General features: G+C 52.5%; 1 protein-coding gene across 6 annotated transcripts in view; it reads left to right on the top strand.

Moving 5' to 3' along the window:
• Positions 1-13756, top strand: part of RAB11FIP3 (RAB11 family interacting protein 3) — a 57908-nt gene that overhangs the window by 21280 nt on the left and 22872 nt on the right. For 4 of the 6 annotated variants that reach the window (XM_077316945.1, XM_077316946.1, XM_077316948.1 and 1 more), the window contains exons 2-3: positions 350-443; positions 6829-6932. In XM_077316945.1, coding sequence (XP_077173060.1) covers positions 350-443; positions 6829-6932 — 198 coding nt within the window. Of the gene's footprint in view, positions 1-349; positions 444-6828; positions 6933-10301; positions 10604-13756 lie in introns of those variants that run through there. The other 2 variants (XM_077316951.1, XM_077316950.1) reach the window with 2 other exon arrangements.

Below are 13756 nucleotides of genomic sequence, written 5' to 3'. Positions count from 1 at the left end.
CAGCTTTAGTCACAAGGCTGAGCCAACCTGGATTCTTCTTGCCAATTTATTTAAAAAAGCAATGCTTTCTCTTGTTTAATTAAGTGCTCCTTCTCCCGTGGACCTTGGATGCGAGCCTTTTGTTAAGTGGCCGCTCTATGGCTTCCTCTGGAAACCCAAGCCTTCGAGTCCCGAAAAAGCTAATGGCGAGTCTGGGCCGCAGCCACAAGGTGGAAACGAGTGAAAAAAGTCAGGATCCGTCTGTTTTTGTCCCTAGCGGCCTCCGTACCATGTCTCAAAGTCGGATGCCGAATCAAAAGAATCTGGGCTCCGGCGATGTAACGCTGTTTTGCTGTCTCTGTGACTGCAGGTGGAAGACTTGACCAAGTTTTTGGACCCCGCCGGCCTCGGAGTGATCAGCTTTGAAGACTTCTATCGCGGAATCTCGGCGATCAGAAACGGAGGTTGGTTCGCTGTTGTCTCCATCTCCTTCACTCTGTGTGAATAAAGTAGAACAGGTATCATTAGAGGATCTGACCAGGTCTGGGGAGATCTCGGTCAGGAATTTCAAGCCATCATCTTCTCTCCACCTTCTCTCCACCTTCTCTCTGATCCGGGACTTACTTTTCTTTTCATTTTCGTTCCGGTCCTCTTCTTCCCTCCTCTGTTTCTAAGCTCCTTGCCTCATTCCTTCTCAGGATGGGAGGTTTGACCTCTGGCAGCCCCTGCTTTCTGCTCTCTGCGAGAATCCACGGGGAGTAGAAAGCAGGGGTTCAAAAAAGTTTCGAAACCAGGAGATGTTAGCCCGGGCAGGTAACCTCTCAAGTAAGTCCTGCTATTCTAAATGAATATTTACTCCCATGCGCATTACTCCTTTTGCCCAGCCCTTGGGTGAGGATGGGGACTGGCTGGCACGATCTCTGCTTCAAGGAGCAGAAGGCCTTGGTGATTCAGTGGGTTGCCCAGGCAACCCCAAATGCCACCCAGCATCTCCCGAGAGCTCAGATGCTATTCTGGTTGCCTTGAAGTCCCTTCAAAGCAGCTCAGATGTGCAGACAGGTGCTAGGTGCTCCTTTTTTAAGTATCCCCCCCTCCCGTTTGGAAGTATTCCGCCTTACTGCTGTTCGTCATCAGACCGATATGGGAATGTGTTCCTCTGCTAAACATTAGGTTAATGTTCACACATGATGCTGCGTCACGATTTCCAGTTCTGCTGATATCCCGGTGGGCTTTTTCTTTCCTCCAGCCATCTTGCTCGCTGCTGCCTCTCCCGTCTGAGCTGAGCCGTTATCTGCAAGCCCCAAAGCTGCCTGGCGGACGATCCGACACGTTGACCTAGTTAGAAGAAGTTCGTCACAAGAATGCCGGTTTGCTTTAATGGCTGCCGGGCTGAAATGGGGGCAACGGAACAGCTAGTCAGATGCGTAGCTGTGAGGCTGCGGCTGCATCAAGATTTCTTTTTCCTCTTGTAGGTTTGGAAGATTTGGGAGGGGGAGGGGCTAATCTGCATACACTGGGCAGAAACCTCTACAAGTTTTTAATTAGGGCTACACATCGGTTAGGGCTACACATCAGTATGCATGTAGTCTTCCTTCCTTCCTTCCTTCCTTCCTTCCTTCCTTCCTTCCTTCCTTCCTTCCTTCCTTCCTTCCTTCCTTCCTTCCTTCCTTCCTTCCTTCCTTCCTTCCTTCCTTCCACCTACCCACCCTCCCATCCCATCATCCATCCATCCATGGGTTACCCTTGTCCATTTTGGCCCTGGGATGTGAGAAGGCCCGTGTATAGAGACCGTGTATGGAACCCGGAAGACAAAGTACAGCCCTTGTCCAAAGAAGTGAGCAGTGACTCAGGGAAGTTCAAATCCTCCCGCCAGTTTTGTTAGCCTTTACGGTGCTGCTGGACTCTGGCTCTTTTCTAGTGCTTGTGGCTGTTTGCCTGCTTAAGCTTTATCTGCATTTCACCTCCCCAGATCCGGACTCTTTATTTTTCAGACTGTCTCGTGTCCGACAGACGCATAGCATGGCTCAACACGAAGGTCAGCGGTGCTGTTGCCGTGGCAGTGACAGACCTCTTTCTGCCTGTCTGGCCCTGTCCCCACTGCCCCGTGGGAATGAAAGCTCGCCCCTGTGCTCAGCCCCACAAACCGTTCTGTTGGAGCCACTGGGAATTTGTTCTTTGAGGCACCATGGCCAATAACGCACTCCCACGGCTGACTTGGCACTCCTGAAAGCCACTATTGTTCCAGGCCGGCTGTATGTGAAGCGGAGGGCGAAAGGGTTGACCAGTGCATTGCTTTTGCAAGCTCTGGCCCATGGCGTGTGATCCCCCCCCCCCTTTGCTGGGGGTCTCTCTCCTTTGGATCTCAGCTCTCGGCCCCCTCTGCCTCCTTAAATCCTACCTGCCCGCCTCTTCTGCTGCCTCTTCGCCCTCCTGTGGGCCTGGCTTTCAGAGGCGAGCCCCTGGAACAAAACCCAAATAAAATCTGGTACCTCTGATAAGACGCGTGGTATAGAGATACGGCAGTGCAGAACCAGGAAACCTCTCGTGGCTTTTTTCGGGGATCAACTTCTGCGACCTAATTTTGTGATCAAATTTCTCCCCATAAGCAGGATAACGAGGTGTGGTACCTAAGCTCAGAGATTCCTACCTGTCATCCTTGGGGGTGGGGCCTGAACACTGGCTCTCAGGGTGAACAGAAATGATTTGACTGTTCGGGACCCCAGCTTGGAGTAGTGGTTAGGAGTGCGGACTTCTAATCTGGCGAGCCAGGTTTGATTCCCCGCTCCGCCACATGCAGCCAGCTGGGTGACGTTGGGCTTGCCACAGCACTGAGAAAGCTGTCCTGACCGGGCAGTAATATCAGGGCTCTCTCAGCCTCACCCACCCCACAGGGTGCCTGTTGCGGAGAGAGGAAAGGGAAGGGGATTGTAAGCCGCTTTGAGACTCCTTCGGAAAGAGAAAAAGTGATATATAAGTACCAACTCTTCTTATTCTCTCTGGAAGCAGGGAGTAACATGCATAAGCCATGGAGAGATGCAAAGGCTATATTGACCCAGCTATTTTAGGTATGAGAGGGTGTCTCTTCCGAGTGTGTCAGGAACCCCGTGCCGCTAGCAAGGAGGAGATGCCAGGTTTGCCATCCCTAATGGGGAAGCCAAGGGTTCTCTCTCTGCGCCTGTGCCGGTTTCAAAGAACAATGCTGATTTGGACAGGAATTTGGATCGCTTGAGGGCCCCTATTGTGTCCCAGGCCGTGGCAGGCCCGGTCTCCATAGCAACCTCTGGGGTCCACAATAGGCCCATGTGCTGGGAGGGGGGGGGGAGAGCCACACCGAGGGAATAAAGGAATCGGGCGCAGAATTGGGGCCGGCTGCCCTGAGCCTGGCTTTTCTCTTTGCTCTACCAACAGCCAGGGTGTCAGGAGAACACCTCCTCCTCCTCCCATACCTGGACCTATATGGAAAACACCCTTCCATGCAGAAGCAGCCCGAGACAGATTTTCCCCACTCGCGTTGATGTTTTGAGGCTGTTTCCTCTTTTTGTTCCGCAGTTTATAAAACGGTGTGCGTATTAATCTCTTTCAATCGCAGGGGACATTTTCAATTAGTTGGGGGTGGGGGGAATGTACACCTGGATGAAGCTAAAAAGGCCCCTCAGAGCAATAGGTGGAGGTCCGGCCGGCCTATAGGGCTGAAGCTGTCATTCGTGGATGATTCACGTTCCTTCCAGTGCATCTTTCCTGCTGAGGCTCAAGGCAGGTTAATGATTTATTTTCTGGCTAGTCTGCCTTTCTCGAGGTGGATTACACACAGCATAGGTCAATGCAATCAATAGTATTAAACACATAACAAGCAGTGTAGTAGGGCTCCGATTACAGAAATTACAGAATCTACCCTGAATGGGGCAGAATATAAATTTCCAAGCTTCTTCTTTGGGGCTTGGAAATCTACCCCAGTGCTTAGAGACCCTTCTGCCAGCATTACCGAGTAGCAAGGCTGCGAGTAAGGAAGTGTACAGGTTCATTTAGTTAAACCAGTTTATCACTGCAAGGCACGGCTCGTGTTAACACGGCGTTAACATGGCTTGCAGGGCAGAAAATTAGCATTTGTAGAGAAGTATGAATCTTGTGTTCCTATTGGGGAGGGGTCCATTGTTCTAAACTTGTGAACAAACTCCACAAGTTAATTGCATTAATTCTCGAATTCAGAATAATGGACCCTCCAGGGCCGGATAGGGACATCGGACATCTTATCTTAGTACAGGTTCTAATCTGGCCATTCTAATGCACATTAACGCCTGCTTCCCTATGAAATTGTCATCCACAGCAGTAAGCAACAATGAGGACGCATCAGTCTAAACATGAAGATGTTTCGGTCTAAACACTGTGAGACCCAGTTACCCAGGACAACATACAGTTCTTTGTCCACGGGGACAGTTTGTACTGGCAGGAGCAGCTAATGGATCTTGGCTGAGACCCAGCCGTAACCTTGCCTCCCCATGCTTACAAGTCGGATTCGGTGGCCGTTGACATCTGCTGAATAGTTTAATTTGCATAACGGGCTTTTCTTCTTTGTTCAAGCGCCTCTCTTCCCGGGTGCGGCACGCTCACACAAAAGCCCAATTCGGCAACCGCCCGTTTTGTCTGACGGATTATAAATCCAGTCGACGTAAGAGCGGCGGACAATAGAGCGCCAAGTCCTAATTTGGGAGAGCGGGCCAACCGCGTCGGGCTGCTCGGAGTCGCAAAAGAAAAAAAAAGCATCCACTCGAATTACATCTGGGAGCCGTTGGCAGAGAATCCAGCTAGCTTTTTGAGAGCTGTGGCTAGCCCATGCTGCCAAGGTGACTCGCCTTTTTCTCGGGAAAATTCTCCTCCGTTCCTCGGTATGAGCCATTGTTGGCATTCTCTGTCGACAAAACCGGACGACGCCTCGTTAGCTTTGTAAGGTGGTGTCACGCTGTCTCCTTTTCTCCATGCCTGCCTCGGGTGGGCGTTCTGGCAGTTTCCCGTGTGTCCCTCTGCCTTGGTCCACCCCCTCGCAGCTTCCAGTGCTGTTCTCCATCGGGGTATCCGATCAGCCTGAAGAATCCACGGGAAAGGGGCTTAGGGGTGATCCACAAGATCAGCTGCTTTAATGCACGCTCGGGTCCTTGGACGAACATCCCCCACGCCATTCTTGCAGGAGACCTTGCGGCGCTGCACGACTGAATCTGAGCTTCTCTTGTCAGTGTCGCTTAGGGCTGCTGGCAGCCCCACGCCCAGGTTGGACGAGGCCCATGTGTCAGGCTGGCACGTGCCAACCCTGATGGAATGGGGGTTTCCCTCTCCAGGGGAAAGCGATGTGGCCAAAAAGAGCAAAATTGGTTTTTCCAGAGTGACCCCCTGCTACTCTATGGCACGGAAACCCAAATTACTATGAATAGAATACCGGGGGCAGTGGGCAGCCCTTAAATGATTTTAACGGGGAGTTTAGGAAATTCTTTGAAATGGAATTGCCTTGCAAAAATCCGAATGATCCCCCCTCCCCCCAAAAAATTGTGTTTTCAGTGGTGACTCTGTTGTTGGCTGTTGTGTGCGTGTGGCAGTAGTGTCACAACTTGAGGATTCCAGTGCGGGGAAGAGACCTCCTCTCAGACAAAATTCCAACACAATTCCACAGATTGTAAAAGGAAAGGGCGTCTTTATTGAGAATATCCACAAAGCAAAGCAGAACACACAGAGACAGGAGCAGTAGCTATCGACAGAGACATGGATTTACAATTCTCCCCAGTCTTATATAGGTCTGGGGGTTTAGGCGGGAACAGTGGTTCACATAGGGGAGGCCTTTGATCTTTTAGGCGTGAACTCTTGACACATCCAGTCTCCTTCCCCGGATGGGGGATAGTCAGCAGCTGGCTGTTTTGTCACCTCTCTGTGAGCCAAGGAAGCTGATGCATAAGACCAAGTTCCCAGGGGGTGGGAATGGGCATATGTGATGGCCGGTTGTAAATACAGGTGAAAGGAAACCAAGAGAGCGGAGGTGGGAGGGGGGGAATTGAGGAAGGAGTTAGATCGACCCAACTGAGCCCTAAGCCAACTTTCCAGAGCTGCCCTGGACACGGGAGGTGTCAGGTAGCTAGCAACACTGAAAGCCAAGTGTAACGTTCCCCTTAAACCATGACAGCGAGGTTTTCCTGGAGGAGCAGGATTGCAGAAATGCTAGTTCCGGAAAGCGGCCCGGCCGTCTTCCTTCTGGACCGCATTTCTCCAAGACGTCCGGAGCTCAGATGCTTCCAGCTCAGTTTAGACCCCCTGCCCAGCTCCCTGCGCTTGGCCATTGCAGTGAATCACGCTCCGAAGGCTGTACCAGAGCCAGGCTGCCTTTCATTTGTGCTTGGTGCTTGTTGCCCGCAAGTACAGCAAGCAGATCGTCCTTATGCCTGGCACGCGTGGCGTGTGACATCGGGATGCATCTCTTAGGGTATCTCAGCTTCAGGTCTTCCTGAGAATTGCTGTCGTCCGTAAGCCCCTCAGAGCCAGGTGGCTTCCCTGTGCACCAGGAGCGCCTCTGCTGCTCCCGTCTGACGCAGGGATGCGGCAGGGTTACCCGTCCCCGGCAGAGGCTTGCTGGAAGGAGGCCAGGCAGAGCTGCGGCTCCATTCAAGGGAGAGCGTCCGTGAGAAACCTGCCTGTAGCCGGCAGGACTCTCTTTTTTCTCTCCCTCCCCCCTGACGCTTCTCAAAGACTTGCTCTCCGTTACCTGGCCTGAGGGGTGACCAGAGGCAAAGAGCTCCAAGGCACCAATGATCCGGAAGGCCTTCCTCTCCTGTAACGCTGCTCTGCTCTTCTCCTCTTCCTCCTTTTTTGCAGCGGATCCCGACGGCCAGCTGTGTGCCATGGGTTATATGCCGGAGGAGGAGGAGGAGTCTCCGTCTGCCTGTCAGGACGACTTCGATGACTTTGTCGCCTTTGAGGTAGGGAGATGCAAATACGCCCTCTTCTGTCCCTTTAATATTATTATATCTTTCTCGGGTGCATGTTTGCATGGGTTGTGAGCCTTTCCCCTCCGCGGGGGCATATCCTTTGCTGGAGTCCCTGATTTCTTTTTTTTTGTTGCCTTCGATGCCGTGTAATATGCGGTTCACGCAAAGGAAGAATGCAGTGTGGCCCGGAGGGGAAGCGAAATGCTGTGAGAGCAGCGTTTCGGAAGCAGCCATGACTTACTGGCAGATCTTAATCACCAGGGCTGTGGCTCGGCAGTAGAGCTTCGGCTCAGCATGCCCAAGGTCCCAGGTTCAATCCCCAGCAGCTCCAGTTGAAAGGACCGTGCAGGGGGTGATGTGGAAGACCTCAAGCTGAGATCTTAGAGAGCAGCTGCCAGCCTGAGTAGGTAGCGCTGAAATTGAGGTCCATTGCTCAGCGGCAGGACCCCTGTCTGGCATTCAGCACCCGGGTTCAATCCCCGGCCTCTCCAAGGACTGGGATTTGGTGATGCGAGCGATTATTTCCTGAAACTCCGGGGTGCTGCTTCCAGTCAGAGGAGCCAGTACTGACCTTGATGGGCCAGTGGTCCGATTCAGGATAAGGTAGCTTCCCGTGCGTTCTTCTGGCTCGTCCGATTTGTAGCGTCATGATTTTGTGGAGAGCTGGAGATTGAAAGGCAATTGGCGGCTGGTCCAAATTCAGGCATTTTGCGTGATTCTGTTCCCTGGAACTATTCAGACGGAGTTCAAGAAGGCTCAAAAAGGCTCGCTTTATCAACTGCTGTTAGCCACAGTCGCTAAGTGAAGCTTCCACGTTCAGGGGCAGAATATCTGGTGGCCCATCCGTTTTTGCAAGAATAAAAAAAAATTGCACCCCACTTTTCCCGCACAGTTGGTCATGGAGGGTTGAACTGTGATTCGGTACATTTGGATGTCCTTGGCGAGGTTTGGCAATATGGGCATAATCACGTGTATATATTTAACTGGGGGTCAGCTAAGAAAGCTTAACCTTTTAAAAAAGTTAGGCAGCAAATAGCTGGAATAGCCCAGAGGCATTTAAAGAGGATCAGAAGAGGGTAGGGCAGCGTTCAAAGGTTGTCCGTCTACCTGTCCAGAGAGGGCTTTTGCGATCGGCATCCAGGTGGCCTGTCAACACGACGACATGCAGAACAGGTGAGTATCCTTCCTTAGAAAAGAAACAAAACCTGTTTGCCAGAGAGCCATGGGCAGAGGAGTGAACCAGGCTCGACTGCTGGGGCAGCAGCTAAAAGTCTTGGCACCGTTGTCTTCTGCCAGTACAAACTTGGCTTGCAGGGAGGCCAAACTGTGGCTCTCCAGATGTCCATGGACTACAATTCCCAGGAGCCCCTGCCAGCAGGGAGGCCAAACTGTGGCTCTCGAGATGTCCATGGACTACAATTCCCAGGAGCCCCTGCCAGCAGGGAGGCCAAACTGTGGCTCTCCAGATGTCCATGGACTACAATTCCCAGGAGCCCCTGCCAGCAGGGAGGCCAAACTGTGGCTCTCCAGATGTCCATGGACTACAATTCCCAGGAGCCCCTGCCAGCACGGAGGCCAAACTGTGGCTCTCCAGATGTCCATGGACTACAATTCCCAGGAGCCCCTGCCAGCAGGGAGGCCAAACTGTGGCTCTCCAGATGTCCATGGACCACAATTACCATGAGGCCCTGCTGGTATTGTTGTCCATGGACAACCAGAGAGTCACAGTTCGGCCACCACGATATAAGGGTACCCTCTATGAAATCTTATACTCCAAAAAGAAATAATAGATTGAACCTAACTGTGTGAATGCAAGATGACCCAGGTTTTAATTTTTTTTAAATTTTGGATTGCATACCTGTGGGGGGGAAATCTTAGCCTTGCATTGGAGTAAACACCGCAATACGCTCTTCCGCGCCACCCCCAAACCCTGCGCATAGAACTCTCTTCTCTGCTGGTTTGCCTAACTAAGCCTCCTGGCCAACGTGCTCGGTATTCGACATGCAGGGTTGGTGTTTTTGGAACGGAGGACTATTCGCGTCAAACTGCACCTGTGCTCAGATCTGGTACAGCTCAGGCCAAAGACAAATGAGGGTTGTGTGTGCGTGCCGGGGGGCAGGGAGCACAGAATGGCCTGTCGCCGCTGAAGTTTCAGCTTCTGCAAATGATTACTTGAAGACAGCCTGTGGGCTCAGAGGACGTGAGGAATGTCAGGCGGCAATTAACCTGCCCATTCCTTACATTTGGACTGGCTGCTAAGAGGCAGCTTTGGATGTAACTGGGAGTTGGGTAGCGATCACCAAGAATCACCTTGGTGTCGTGGTGAAATGCGACCGCTTCAAATCCAGAGGGCTGGGTTTGATTCCCCACTCCTCCACATGCAGCCAGCTGGGTGACCCTGGGCTTGTCACCTTTTGTAGCAGCAGACCTGACCCGTGGGCTCATCTTTGTTACCCAAATGGGCAAAAGTTAATAATTTGTTAAATAGTTATCCAGAGATATGATCACCCCCCCCCCTTCCAAATGTCCAGGGATGGGCCTGGCGGGGGTAGGATGGGGATGGGCTCAGCTTCCCAACCACATTCTGCACAATCAAGCATTGGCTGGTGTTTCCTGAAGCCTGGAGAATGTTTCAGGGGTTTCTCAGCGGTAAAAATGTTGAGAAAGGCCGCTTTAGAAACTTGGTTTCTTTGAAGAGTGGGATGAAAATGCGCTAGATGTGAAGCTAGCCGCTCCCTTCCTGTTCATCTTGCAGCAGCCACCATTAAGAGGTAGGCTGCCTCTGAGGCTGGAGGCTCCACTGAGTTGTTGGCAGCTTGTGAGTCGGCCGACATGTGGCTTTGCCTCTTCCCTTTAAAGCCGGCAACTCACCTCCGTATCGCCGAACAGTAAATTCTCCGCCTACGTTTCATAATCGAAGAGATCTGTCTGTTTGTCAGTCCTCAGCCCTCCTGCCTAATTTTTGCACGGGTTTCAACGCTCTACGGGAAAGGGCGGGGTAGGGGAGCCCTTGAGCCAGGTTGGGGTTTGATCCGTACTCCTCTCTCTCTCTCTCTCTCTCTCTTTCTCTTTCTCTCTCTCTGTCTCTGTCTCTCTCTCTCTCTCTCTCTCTCTCTGTCTCTCTCTCTCTGTCTCTCTCTGTCTCTCTGTCTCTCTGTCTCTCTCTGTCTCCTTCCTCCTTCAAAAGCCAAAGAGAGCTTTGCATTGAGCGAAGCCAAGTCGAGCCATCCCGCTGAAATATTTTTGGGAGGGGGGCGGTGGCTGCATTAGCTCACGTATGTTATCTGGGGAGTTCAAGAACAAAAGGAACTCTGTTAAGAGACCTATGCTTTACGAGGCCGGTACACTTCCTGATTTCGCGTTCCCCCGCCCCATCGTCCTGGGCAGCAAGCAAGGGAGTGTTTTTTCCTCTCGTTCTCCTCTTCTCAACGGAGCGTCTCCAGAGGTGGACTTTTCCCTTTCCCAGCCAGGGCTTCGCCGTGCACCTCCCGGCTCCCCACAGCCCGCTTCCGGGCGAGGCCGGGCAGGTTGGTTGCCGCGATCCAGATTTGCATCGAATCCGGGATCCTCGATCCCAGCGCGGAAGGGTGTTGGGAGCCTCACCTCCAGGAAGTTCAGCCCGAGTTGGCAGGGGCCGGTCCCAGCCTGTGGCGCCGGTAGAGGTAGGGGGATGACTTGGGGGGGGGGTATTTTCCGGAAGCGGTTCGTCCCACAAGGGCTCGCCCCCTCTGGGTTAAAAGTTGCATCTCCAGAATAGTTCGGCGTGCAAAGAATTATTCCAGGAAGAAGCTGCCCGAGGGTGAAACCATTTCTTTGGCAAGCAGGGCTCGGCACAGGTGTTTAACAGAAAGCTAGTGCAGGTAGAGAGTGTTTCATTGCACAGTGGGTTTTGTCAGGTTCAGTAATGCCGTCGCTATTGGCTTTTGTGCGGTCGTTTCAGAAAAATTCAGCTCGGCAGGTGACACAGACCTGATTGCGGTTTACGGAAGTAATACGGACTTTTAAAAAAAAAGTTCCTAGGTGGATTTTTTCTGGGGTTTTTTTTTTTGGTGGCAGGTAAAGCAGGGAAAGGTCTTGACAGCTGGCTCTCCCGACAGCTGGCTCAGCGGGATAAATCACTTTACTATGGCTTGTAATGTTTTCTTTAATGATTATGATTTAATTAATTATATTTATACCCCGCCCTCCCCTGAGGCTCAGGGCAATTTACATAAAACTTAGCGGATCAGGGAACAAGGGGAGAGTTTGTTTCAGAAGGGGATTAGAGCAGGGGTAGTCAACCTGTGGTCCTCCAGCTGTTCATGGAGTACAATTCCCATGAGCCCCTGCCAGCATTTGCTGGCAGGGGCTCATGGGAATTGTAGTCCATGAACAGCTGGAGGACCACAGGTTGACTACCCCTGGATTTGAGGACCAGCCTGTTTTGGGTGAAAGGGAACCTCCATGTTCCGACGCAGTGACCAGGGGCAACAGTGGGAGAGCTGTTCGCCTCTGTGCCTTGCTTAGGAGAGGTCCTCAGCTTATCTGGTGGCCCGCTTTGTGAAACACAACATTGGATTGCAGGGCCTGTAGTTCGGCTTCAACGCTGCTGCTTGTACGTTCAGAAATTTCAGGATTTTGGCGTGGGGATCGGCTTGGCTTCCCAGTTGGGCAACGTCCGCCGTCGTCCTGACCTTTCGTGGTAACCTAGCCCAGGAACGCCCGCGGGGGCGAGGGCCAAAGGAAGGCCACGGCATGACGTTGCTCAGATGCTACAAAATAGGAACTGATAGGAAATCACCAGGATGTGACCCTCTTTGTTTCCCTCGCAAAGGTGCCCTTGAAACGACAATTCCCAAAATCCTGGGGGGAAGGGAAGGCCATCTGTCTAGGACTAGCAGAGAGGGTTCTTAACTTTGGGGCATCGGGTGACTTCAACGACCTCGTGAGCATTGGTGGAAGGAGGAAGGTTGACTTTTTAATCATTTTTGACAGCTGCTGCACGTTCCACATTTAATTATTTTTTTTAAACTCTTGCATTTTCGTTTATCTTCTTAGCTGAATGCTTGCTCCACGGGGAGGGGCACCCTGAATTTCGCCTCGAATAAATCTTGGTTGGCCTTAAAGGTGCTACCGGGCTCAAATTTTGGGGGTGCTGCTTCAGACCGACACGGCGACCCACTTGAATTCAAGGTCTTTCTCTGGACCACCTGAGTGGCTTTGGCCAGCCAAGAGCCGTTGTCCGGGTGGCTTTGGAGGCTACGATCCTCAAACAGCTTCCGGAAGCATTCCCAAGAGAATACAAGCGTAGCTGGCCCGGAATTCTCTCACGAGGTCCAATGGAGAAGAGCAGAGCCGGGGAAAGGCGGTGTGCATGCTTTGCAAGCCGTCCCTTCCTGTGTGGGAGAAATAAACTTGGCTGTCCCCCTGGATCTCCCCCCCCCAAAAAAAAAGCCCCATTCATTGTCCAGTGTCACATGTCAGGTCAAAGAAAGAATTTATCTGGGGAAGGATGGCTGGGTGGGAATGTGCTGAGGTCAGGTCTGGTGGCCGTACCAAAGCAAACTTCCCTCGTGGAGGAATTCCGCAAAGGGCTTTAAACAGCGACAAGCCTCGTCCGAGATGCCGCAGGTGGCGCTGGGGCCAAGGTAGGCGGTTTTGCTGGTGGGGGGGGCATGAATGGCTGTGGCGTTTCGGGGGGGAGGAGGCTCTGCCTTTTGGTAAATGGACTTCAAGATTAGGAGCAGGAGTCCGTCTCCCGAGATGTTCTCGTCTTTGGGGTTTAATGTTTCATCGGGGCTCTGGGGAGCTCGGCGTGCTGCCGGAGTGTCTCACGTTTGAATGCATTCAAAGTTGCTTGCCGTTTTCAGCTTTTTGGCAACGGGCCACAGGTGGGTGGCCTAGCCTGTGTTTTGTGGGCGAGACAGTGCCCAGGGTTCCCCCCACCCCCCAGGCACTTCTTTTCTTCTTGCAAACCGTACGGCATAACAGCCCAACGACACAAGAGCTGCAATACCTGTTGGCGAGTGACCGTGTTCTGGATCACAGAGCGTGACGAATTCCAGGAAGGACAACAGCGGCAGGAAAACCCCCAAAACCATGCTTAATCACGGCCGTCCGAAAATACAGGACATAGAGATAAAAGTAGGCTTGAACAGATGCAGGTAGCTGTGGGTGGGTCCGAGCGGCTCACCTCTGCAGGCTTTGCCGTCGGCTGCAGGGGCCCGTGACGTTGGTCTGGAAGGAAGCGCAAAGAGCTGAATTGAGGTGGCCCCTCTCCAGGACCCTTCGTAGAGCAGCCTGTTCCAACCTTTTGACCATGGGGGAACCTCTGAAACGTTTCTCAGGCTCCAGGGCCCCTTCCAAGAAGTGGGTCCGGAAGTAAGATGCAGGGGCCAGCCGATCAAATGGATCGATCATTTGCCATTTCTGTTGTGGAGAAGGAAATTAGGCCTGTAGAACAACAGGGGGAGTGAGCTCCAGTGGCATCTAGTGGCGTCAGCGGCCGTCCAAACTGCTGGGAAAGGCTGAGGAACCCCCGGGGGGATCTTGTGGAACCTGGATCCCCAGTTGGGAGCCCCTGTTCTATAGGCTCCCCCCCCACACACACACACCCTTTTCCTAGACCAGGGGTAGTCAAACTGCGGCCCTCCAGATGTCCATGAACTACAATTCCCAGGAGCCTGGGAATTGTAGTCCATGGACATCTGGAGGTCCGCAGTTTGACTACCCCTGTCCTAGACGGTCCATATTACAATCAGGTAAGCAGAGCTACCCACGTCGACATTTTAGGGAGGGTGGCGGGAAGTTTAAACGAATGGAATGTCATCTTTATT

This window comes from Paroedura picta, chromosome 17, assembly GCF_049243985.1.
Source record: "Paroedura picta isolate Pp20150507F chromosome 17, Ppicta_v3.0, whole genome shotgun sequence".
NCBI lineage: Eukaryota > Metazoa > Chordata > Lepidosauria > Squamata > Gekkonidae > Paroedura > Paroedura picta.
This window is presented reverse-complemented; position numbering and strand designations above follow the sequence as displayed.